The sequence below is a fragment of the Cryptomeria japonica genome, chromosome 4, assembly GCF_030272615.1.
Source record: "Cryptomeria japonica chromosome 4, Sugi_1.0, whole genome shotgun sequence".
NCBI classification, from domain to species: Eukaryota; Viridiplantae; Streptophyta; class Pinopsida; order Cupressales; family Cupressaceae; genus Cryptomeria; species Cryptomeria japonica.
In genome coordinates, this window is record NC_081408.1 from 75515016 (window position 1) to 75526309 (window position 11294).

The window sequence follows — 11294 nt, forward strand, 5'->3', positions numbered from 1 at the left end:
CTTGAAAAACCATAGCAATTGTAGCAAGTTGTTGGGATGTGAAAATGTATTTGATGTGAAAATACAAGACAACCATTGAGACCGTGGGCTATCTATAAAGCCACAACAATAAAATTTCAACCATAGGGAGTGGCAAGAGCTTATGAATGAATAAATTCTAATAGAAAGCATTGGCCATTTCATGAGGCCCTAAAAATAATTCATGTACATTGGAGTTTGTTTATTGTATATTTTTAATAAAAAGATTAATGTAGTTTACAATCATGTTTCAACTAGAACAACCTATCAACAAAAAATCTACTGCTCAACTACCCCAGAAAATTAAAACTTTTTTTTGCTTGAAGAGCTCTACTAGGGTTAGTAGAGGAGTATCCATTTGTGGTATCTTGGAGGATGGAAGGGGAAAAACATGCACAAGATGCAATTGGAGATTGTTGCATAGTTCAACCTAGCTCTTTTAGGGTTTTTTCCCTGTATAATATAGTTTTCATGGTGGTTTTAGCTAGGACTGATTCATTGGGTTTGGGGTTTTGCTTCCCTATTCCACACTATGTGGATGTCTCCTAGGTTTCCACTTGGTAGCCTCTCCTTGGTTTGGAATCTACATAGTACCTCTTTCTCTATTTGTGTGGTGGGCTCTTATGTTCTAGGTCCTAACCATTTTCTATTGTCCCCTCTCTATCTACCATTAATTTTTTGGACATTTTTAGGTCCTCTTCTCTGACAATCTCTTTAAGGGTTTCATGATGAATAAATATCTAGCTCTTAGGGGATTTTTTCCATTGGTAAGATGCCAAGGATTCCATTTTTGGATATCCCTTTTAATTTTATGCTTCTTTATTTTCTTCGCTTACTCTATTTTTTAGACATAGTTGGTTCCATGTTCTAGGACAAAAGATTTTTATGTCCTACCTGGTATTTTCTCCCTTCTTTGTGCACTTATTTTGCATCGATTTGCATGCCTATGGTCTTTGGCCTTCTTCTATCTACTATGACCTCACCTCTTTAAGAGCCAGGATGTTTTTGTTCTTGTGCCTAGTTTGAGGCTTCTTGCAATGGTGTTTGGATGAAGCTCTTCTTGATTCTTTTGTGGTGTGTTTGACATTTAGAGGCTTCTTTTTGTGCATTGTTGTTTCTCTTTGGCTTTGTAGTTTGGAGGTAATTTAATTGTTGTAGGTTCTCTAATATGCTATACCATGTTTGTGTTTGTTATCCCTTGGTTTTCTTTGTAGTGTGTACTTGGTTTTTAGGGGTCCTTCTATCTTAACTTTAAGTGGCATCCCTCTCTTGTTTCATTGGCCTTGTAGGATTTTGAACTTCTCTTTATTCATTTTTTCTGCTGCTATCAAGGTGGGGTTTGGATTTGAGGTAGTTGTTTGAGTCCTTAGGTGTTGGGGGATGTGTCATTTTCTTGGTTACAACAATGTTTTGAGGGTTAGTTATACCCTAGTTAGAGGTTTTGAGACAATCCGGTGGTCTCTGACTCCGAGGATCCTTATTAGGTCAATTGTTTCTTTGTCCCTTAGTGTTACTTTTGTTTCTCCTATAGAGGTGGAGAATGATCTCATTTATTTTGTCAGAATGTGAGTAATGTGCTAGTTGGTTGTATTTGATTCATTCTATTATGCCCTAAGCCTTTAAGTGAAGGTTTTATCTACTCATATTTTTAGTTCTATTTACGAAGGTCTTATGGAGGTGGAACTATATGTTGGCTTTCTCTGTAATCAAGTTTTCCATTTTGGGGCTTGATTTCCTCTCAAGTCAATCCATGTTTTTGGTTTAGCCCTTACTTGTCCTATCGAGGTGGGCCATTTCTATGGGGTGTTTTTCTCTTTGGCTCTTTTTTTGGAGGGCCTTAATGGATGAAAGGTTTGATTTTCCTTTAGGTGGTTTTAATGAAGCTTATCCCCAAGTTTCTCTCTCTTCTTTTTCTACAAGACTAGGTCTACGATCCAATCCTTGTTCTATTCTTTTAGGTTTAGTTACAACTTTAGGCTAGTTAATTTCTCTTTCGCATTGACTTTCCTAATTAGGATCTTCCTTGGAAGTTTCTTTTTCTTTCCAAGGTGTCTTTGTATGGTTTTGGTTACTTATTCCCCTTAGATATAATAGTGTAACTCTTTCTGGGTTGTGTCCTTATTCCTATAGGTTTTATACTCTAGTCAAAATTCATCCTTTGAGAAAATAATCTTGTATGTTTTGTGTTTTGGTTAACTCATTTCTTATGAGTTTCATATTGTCCAGTAGTTAGCTATCGTGCAAAGTGTTCAAAACCTATACCCCAAGATTTAGTTAATGAGAACTAGAATATCCTTAATTGTGTTTAGACTCAAGCATCAACCAAACAAAAAGTAGAATTTATTAAATAAAGTATGAGTAATATCTATCCCAAAATTTTATTTATCCTCTTTGATTGAGATAGGTGAAATTCATCAATATTTTATTCAATGGCATGAAGGATGATTTATACATTGGAGATGTACAGTTAATATAACTATATAATTGACCAGCTATAGAAAATAATGCAATACAACTATAAAATTAATTGCTATAATGATTGTAATGTTGATAAATATGGGTCACTAGCTTAATGCATGAAAACTAGAAAACAAGGTCTATTTCCACCTTTGATTGCATTCAGAAGGAGAATAATCCACTAGGCTCAATATTTCTCAAGCAAAAAGTGGATGTAGTTGTCCTTCATTGTTGAGTTGGAATATGAAATGATATTGTATGGAAGAATGAAAAAATTAGAAACAATTAAGATAAAATTATAGTTTTTTGCATGTACAAGAAAACAACAGACTCAAAACCCAATTCTAGAAATGTATGTGGAAATGTTGACTATAACTAACAGTCCAACTTTGAGGCATAAGTGTAGGGAACCAATCACCTAGCTTGGATTTCTCTTAATACTTGATAACCCAACTCATCTTGATCCTATCAGTTTTGGCTTCACCAAATTGGAGACTATAGATCTTTGTTTGATGACTCTGCACTTCTTTCCCTAGCTTCATCATTTGTTCATGCACACAAAAAAGAGAAAATATTGTGTAGAAAGGGGTTTGACTAAGTCAACCCTAGATTAGGAATTAACCTTGAAATTGAATTGAATTGGAAATGAAATTGTGTTGCTAGGTAGTAGGCTAGATTTAAAATTTAAATGCACATACCTTTATATGCCTTATTTGTGCTGGAATGCTCTTGAAGATGCTTGATGTTGACTTGTAATTGACTTAGAAAGAGAAAATCATGGAGACCATCACAAATGCACAATTGTGCCACAACCTCCTATTCTTCAATGCCTTGATGCTTGATTTATTACTCTTGAAATAGAATTTAGAGAGATCTTCATCCTTGTAATTGATAGGTGATCTAAATAGATCTCAAAATGAGGGAGGATACCTTGCTTATATAAGTATCCCAAGCATTTTGGGATACAAAACTGAGAGTAGGGTGACACAAGAAAATATTTCTCGCTAAATCCATGTGATCATTATGTGATTTCAATTTGGTGTCAAACAAAGGGGAGTGGGGTGCCCTATATTCCTTGCTCCTCCAAAGTTGATCTAGATTAGGACCTGAGGTCCTAAATGAGGCAAGGAAGTTATAAACATATACTAAATTTAGTTGGGTCAAGCATTTTGGGCACTAAATGCCTTGAATGCTAAAATGGGGCCTAAATAAGTATGAATTTACACAAGGGTGAATAATTTTGACCCTACACTAACATTCCACCCTTATTAAATTATTCTTGCAAATGTACCATCCAAACCTCAATTTCACCTATCCAAGGGATGCCCCCTTAAGGTGAACAATAAAACATGATTTTGATTGGGTAAAAAAAGTTTTAAAGGAGCCCAAAAACCCTTTACAAGAAGGTTTTACATGAATCTAGAATTCACAAGAAGAACACTAGTAGAAGATCAACAAATACCAATAGTAGCCTAACAAAAACAAAATTAAAAGGTAGGAATATCAAAGATCCATCTCCAAAATAATAAGGCCAAAGCCAGCAAAAAACTTAACTCATCAATAAAGTCATCCTGGATTTTAGGAAGGCCCCCATAACCTCCAGACAAATAGAAACAAGTTAAACATGAGTGACTGGTCACCTATAATGAACAGAATAATAGTAAATGAACTAGAGAAACCCTCTTGAAAAAATAACTTTCCCACCATCTCCTACCAACCAAATATCCATATCCATATAAGACACGTCCACCTCTATAGGATAGATCTATAGAAGATGGAAGAGAAGCACCCTCAACATCCAACTTAATAAGATAAGAAGAGAGTCCATTAGAGTAAGGGAAATCACATCTCCCTTATAGCATCTTCCACCTTTACTAACAAAATGTCATCAATGGATAAACAAAGGCATACAAAATCTCAATAACTTAGAACCAAGGGCAACCAAACCCCCAAACAAAATCTCTCCATATATAGTCTCCACCTTTATAGAAGACAACTCCACCTCAATAGGAGGGTCTAATAGAGTATGAACAAGGAGAAGATGAAAACCACCATAGCCTAACACCACCCCCACCACCTCAAATGGAGACATTGAATAATGGAACCTAGAAATAGAAAAAAGAGCCCACATGAAGCACAACCTAGCCAAAAGAATAAAAAACACTAACCTAAACAAATAGCTAAAATGTGCCCTTGAAAACTAGGAGCAACGAAATAGCTAACACACAACACTAAGAGGATAGAAAAGAGGGACGTAAATTACTCATCCACAGAGGTCAAACCCCAAACAATGAAATAGCCCCTAAGAACCAATTGAGGGCCAAAAAAAGTCAAAACCTTAGACATAGGGGTTGTAAGCTCCGAAAGGTAGAGGCTAAGATAAAACCCTTCCACCAAAAAATAGAGAATAGCAGACAACCTACACCAAAAGCCCCCTCTGTAAAAACTACTTAAAAATATTGGAGCAAGACAAAAATCCATGCGAAAATCCAAAGGAGAAGAGTATCCCCCTCCTCCAAGAAACCCTCATAACCATAGTTGACCCAACCAAAAATCAAGGTAATTGCAACACAACACACCAAGAGATCAAACTAGGCAATGACAATAGCAACAACACTGAAAGTGATAGAAACAACATCAGCATTAGAAGCTCCCAAAAATAACACTAGAGGATCCACTTCCATAAACACTACTCTACTAAAAATAGAGCCCAAATATTTGTACACACTAAGAGATCTAACCGAGTGATGGCAATGTCTTCAATTTCATCATCGCCAGTAGCAACATCAACATAATCATCTTTATCTTCATTGGACTCTAACTTCCCATCACTATTGAGATATCCACCACCTCTAGAAACCCTAGCCCCTTCAAAACTCTCGCTCCTACCCATTCCCACTCCCTTAGTAGATTGCATGACAATGCACTAGCTGTTAACCCTACTCTACTCCAAAATTCTCCTCAAGACCAAAGTAAAACCCCTCCCACATTTTAACAACAAAACTTGTCGATTACATGAAATTAACACATATGTTTTAGAAGTAACTTTCTTTGACGAACCAAATCTTGAATCAACTGGAACTCCACCAACCTATTGTATTACCCTCATAAAGCTGTAGCTTTGAACTAAATTCTCAAGTTCTCCATTTCGTGATGTCCTGAATCACAAACACTAAATTACTAGGCAACCACCCACCAATTTGTCTCTTGACACTCATAAGAATATAATTCTCGAACACATACTTGTGAACTCTCTAGGCAAGCATCCATACTAAGATCTACAACAAACCCGTTACTTGTCCCGAAAAATCAAACTTCACAATACATGTATCATTCAAATCTATCAACATTTACAAGAAAAACTAAAATAAAATAAATAAATAAAAATTAAAAATACTTCTCACACAAAACACCATCTCAAAGTGAAAATTTAATTTGAAATGATAAAAATCCTACATCCTTCCATGCTACTAGCCTCCAAATCCATGCAAGAAACTAATCAATAGTTTAACTTCGCAACACATTCAAACCTCATTTACAATACATATTGCGTTTGTTTTAATGTTTTTGGAATGCACTTTCCTAGGCACTAATAGTAAGATGATAAATCACTCTCAAAGAAGATAGATCTACTGTTTGATTTCTTACGATACTCGTAAAACTAGTTTCAGTTACATATTCTCTAACAAAACAACTCACCTCCGTGTTATCACTCTTGATTGCATCAACCAAACTACTCGATAGACATTTATACTTGAGAGGGCTATCGGACAACTATACCTTTCAATATTGTGAACAAAAAACCATTAACGATGTGTTGAGATTGCAAGAACATGCATTGCTAAAACCCTCATCTATTAATTAGTATAGATAAATAATGTGATCATTTCGCGTGTCATGCATTGCAACAAGTGCTTCTGCAGCTACTTTTCTGAAAAACAAACCTATCGCCCATGTCGCCCAGCCTTTCTCGTTATGATATGCAGGAATTGGCATGCCTATTGTGTCAGCATCTACATTCTACCAGACGGCTCAGGCACAAAAGTGTGGTGCCGCGATGCTTTCTGGTTTCCGGTAGCGCAAAGGAAATGACAATTCTGGTATGAATTTGCACCTTTGATTAACTTGCCACTTCACAGCAAATTGTCACTTTTGCAATGATACCAAATAAGAGTGAGATATGTGAATACATGTCGATATTTTATTCAATCATGTGGAAGATGAGGATTTATACATAGGAGATGCAGTCAATCTAACTGTATTGTTAGTAGAAAATAATGCAATAAAGCTATTAAAATAACTTCTATGCTAACATCCTTAAATATAATCTATGCTTGATTATACTTAACTATACTTACACAAGGAAGGAAAAATCATGTAATTGTTATGTATAACCAAGCATCATTTAATTTATAAATAGAGACAAATTCAATTGGGCACAAACAATCTTTCCTCCATCAAACTACATTTTCTTCTATGTTTTCTTGTTCATGTTCTATTTAATTTAATTTTTAAAAATCTGTGATAAAACAATGTGGAGATCTTTAACACATAAAACAAGATCAACTCTATATGAATAATCTATAGCCATAACATTAGGTCATTTCCTATCTTTGTAACACTACTTGTGAGAAAATATAAGGTCCACTACATAAACTAAGACTATAGCTAAAAATATATTGATCATTAGAAAGAAGATTATGAACATATTATTAGAGAATATAATCTTATTTAGCAAGCCATGAATTTTCTGATTTATCAAGATTAAAACATCAATCAAGATTAAAATATTCTTTTAAAATACCATGTCATAAAAGAACCAATGCTAACATGACAAAGTCCTTAGTCATCATCAAGTGGGATCCTTTTATTCACGAATCCTTCATAATACTAAAAATATCAATAATACTCATGTATGTCTTAATCATCGAATTGGAACCAAGATTATTCTCTACATTCAAATATTACATGTCTCTGATTAGGTAATCTAAATAAGAATTTTGGGGCCATAGTTTTCATATTACTTTATTGACATGAGAGATCATAAAATATCACATACACTAATTAATGTAATCGTTATATGAATTTGATCAAACGAAATAATAGCAAAATAAAGCGTTTTAAACATTCCTTCTTATAATTTCTTATGAAATATACACATGATTGCATACCAAATTATATAATTTATTTATTAATGACTAACACTCAACCATATAGAACTGAGAACATTAGTTTAAATCCTTGAATAAATAAACATAATCTAATAAAATAACATATTAGGACTTTTATATCATAAGGGCAACAAAAGATAGCACTATTGACCTAATAAATTTGTAAAGACAATGAGATTAGAGACAATGTCAATTCTATCAACCTAGATTTTTGCTGCAGGTTCTAAGCATGGAGGAAAAATTTCCCCCATTTCTTTCACTAGCTTGGAAATTTTTTCTAGTCAGCATTTCACTTATCTTTGTGGCATTAGATTTGATTTGTGCCCCTTTTCCTTATATCATTGTGACTCTAATCTATTTATTAATATAATCGATAGGAAATGATTCATCCTCTTCATTCCTTCTCATTTTCACTCCAACATTGATCTCCAATGCAAATTTGCAATTAACCCTTCCTCAAACTATACTGGAAGAGTTATGAGTGGTACCCCAATCCTTAAACCTTATATCAATGAATTTCTCTCACAATTAGTTAAAATGAGCCTAGTAAAAGGATGATTCAAATGTGTAACTACGGAGATCACTTTGTCACCACTGATCCTTTTTCCCATAAGATAATTTAAGCACTTAGAAGTGGATTTCAAATACAACACATTCTTGTTATTTTTTGAAGTAAGGATAACTATTATGTTTTGTGTTTTAGACTAACAATCTATGCTTCATCAAATAATTTTTCTTGTTCTTTCTCTACTTAAGATATTTTTTTTTAAATCTAGGTCTATATATTAAAATTGTAATAAAATAGTTAGTTATTTTCAACACAAAAAACAAGATCACCTCTATGTGAAATATCACTAGGCATAACACTGGGTCCTTTTTTATCTTTGTACCATCATTTGTGATAAATGATAATTTCAACTATATAAACTAAAAAATAAACACAATTCAACACCAATAATATATGCTCCATCAATTTAAATTCCTTCTTCTTCCTCTACCTTTTTTTTCAAAAAATAGGTCAATGCCTTATTATTTAATAAAAAAATTGAAGATTTCTAACACATAAAATAAGATCACCTATATGTTAGAAATCAATAGGCATAGTTCATTAGGTCATTATTTGTCTTTGTAACATCACTTATGAGAAATGATAAGTTTCACTGTATAAAAAAAGATTACAGCGAAAAATAGATGGTTTCCAATATGGCTAGTCACGTATAATCCTTAGAAGGAAGACTATGAACATAGTTTTAGAGAGGATAATCTTATTGAGGTGATCATGGCTGTTATGATTTATCAAGATTAATGCCTCAATCATAATAAAATTAGTATTTTAAACCACAATATGTTATAATAGAACCTATGCTAACATGAGAAACTCCTTACTCATTGCGAAGAGAAAGTCTAGTATTCATGAATCCTTCATATTCAATAATACCCATGTGTGCATCAATCATCCCATTAGAACCAAGAAGATTCCCTCCTTCCAAAAATGACATACATCTTTGATTAGGTAATCCAAATAATAATTTTGGGGCCATAGTTTTCATATCACTCTAGTAAGATTAGATATCATAAAATAACACATGCAATAAGTAATATATTCTATATATAGAAGTGATGGTATGACATATGTAGCAAAAAAAAACTGGCTTATGTAAGGGTTCTTACAAATTTTTATGTAGAAACACATGATTGCATACCACACTATATAGACTACTTAGTAAGAAGTTACACATAAACATATAAAGCAATGAAGTTTAGTTTAAATGCTACAACAAACAATCACAATATAACAATCTAATGCACTAAATATTTTAAATTATAAGAACTACAAAAGCCAAGATTCTTCACCTCATAACTTTCTAAAGACTCTGAGAATAGACAAAAAGTCAAGCCCATCAACCTAGTTATTTATTGAAGGTTCTAAGCATGGAGACAAATCTCCTCATGTTTCTTTCACTAACTTGAAAGTTGTTGCTAGTCAACATGTCACAAATCTTTGCGCTATTACATTTGATTTGTGCTCCTTCTACCATTATGACTCTAATTGCTTTCCTAATATCCTCCTTAGTAAAAGATCCATCCTCTTCATTTCTACTAACTTCGACTCCCACCTTTAGCTCCTTTGCAAGCCTTGCATTTAACCCATGCTCAAATTTCATTGGAAGGTATATGAGTGGCACCCCAAACCTTAAGCCTTCTGTCATCGAATTCCATCCACCATGAGTAAAAAAGGCACCTGTAGACTGATGACTCAAAATGTGTAACTGTGGAGCCCACTTTGTGACCACCAATCCCTTTTCCTACAAAATAATTTAACTAGTTAGGAGTTTTCCTACAAAATAATTTAACTAGTTAGGAGTTTTCCTACAAAATAATTTAACTAGTTAGGAGAAGTTTTCAAAATTATAGTGATTCTATTAAAGACAGAGCCCAACATACCCGGATCTTATCTTGGAAACCTTGCGGCAAGTCGTTTTGGGCAGGCAGAATCCAGAGGAATGAGGCGTTGCTCTCTTGTAGACCCATTGCAATTGCAGCGAGCTCTTGGTGGGTGAGAATGTTATCGCTGCCAAAAGACAAGACCACCACCGATGCAGCGGGCTGCCTGTCGAGCCACTGCAAGCAACTGTCATCAACGGGGAGTGGAGGGAGTTTACGCATGAGTATTCCTACAGGGTACACTGGCCGCTTCACCAGGCTCTGCAAATACTCCACGTACGCCCCTTCCAACTCCAAGCATGTATTGCACGCCACTGCCCAACTCTCCCGCATGCAGATTCTGGCGCGGTCGGCAAGGCTAAGACCATCTGCATGCTTACGATATACCAGCTCCATGGCCCTCCTCCCTTCGAACAAAGTGAAATGAATATTGGGTGAAGGGAATACGGGCGGCGACACGGTCAGATCCTTGGCTGTTGGGTTTCCCGATGTGGTGTCTAGATGACCTTGCATATAGCTGAATTTGGCCACTCCCAGTATGACGAATAATATGGTGGGAATGGGATTGGGTAGCTTGGCAGCCAAACGAGGAACCCAATGCTGCATCATATCGTAAATCACAAAATCTGGTAACAGCTTTTGCAACAGCGCTTCGAAGGGATTCTCCAAAAGGTCCAATTCTTCTTCTATGTTGACAACATCGGCGGACGACTCTCCGTCTGTTGGCAGCTTTTCCATCGCCAACTCCACCAGATCTAACCCTTGTAACTCAAACGCTTGGAGTTTAATTCTTTTAATGTTCGGTGGAGTTGAGACGAAGAAAATTTTAAGACCATGACTGGCCAGGCTTTTGGCAAGCTCAAGGAAGGGCGTTATGTGACCTTGGGAAAGCCCCGGAAACATTACCACACGAAGCTCTTTCTGCTTTTTCTCTGCCATTGTTGACACTCCTCAAGTTTGAGCTAAGAGAGAACAAGCACACATTACTTCCAGCTTCCAATGCGTTTATATAGATAATTTTCCCCGAGTGCTAAACGTTTTGCAGGCACTGACCTAAATGACGCCGAGCCGTCCTTCCAAATGATTTCTAGCTACCATTCCAAAACTTCCGAAAAGACAAAAGATGACCGCTCTCATACAAAAAGAAATAACAACCATCCATATAATGTAAGGGAAGATAAGGCTCTCATCAATGAAAATCAT

General features: G+C 35.2%; 1 protein-coding gene across 1 annotated transcript; it reads right to left on the reverse strand.

Moving 5' to 3' along the window:
* Window positions 1–9548: 9548 nt before the first annotated feature.
* On the reverse strand, window positions 9549–11041 carry LOC131034405 (UDP-glycosyltransferase 91C1-like). The gene is made up of 2 exons (XM_057965873.2): window positions 10092–11041; window positions 9549–9952 (listed from the first exon to the last, which is right to left on the reverse strand). The coding sequence occupies exons 1-2, from the start codon at window positions 11028–11030 to the stop codon at window positions 9557–9559; spliced, it is 1335 nt and encodes a 444-aa protein (XP_057821856.2). The 5' UTR covers window positions 11031–11041; the 3' UTR covers window positions 9549–9556.
* Window positions 11042–11294: the final 253 nt, after the last annotated feature.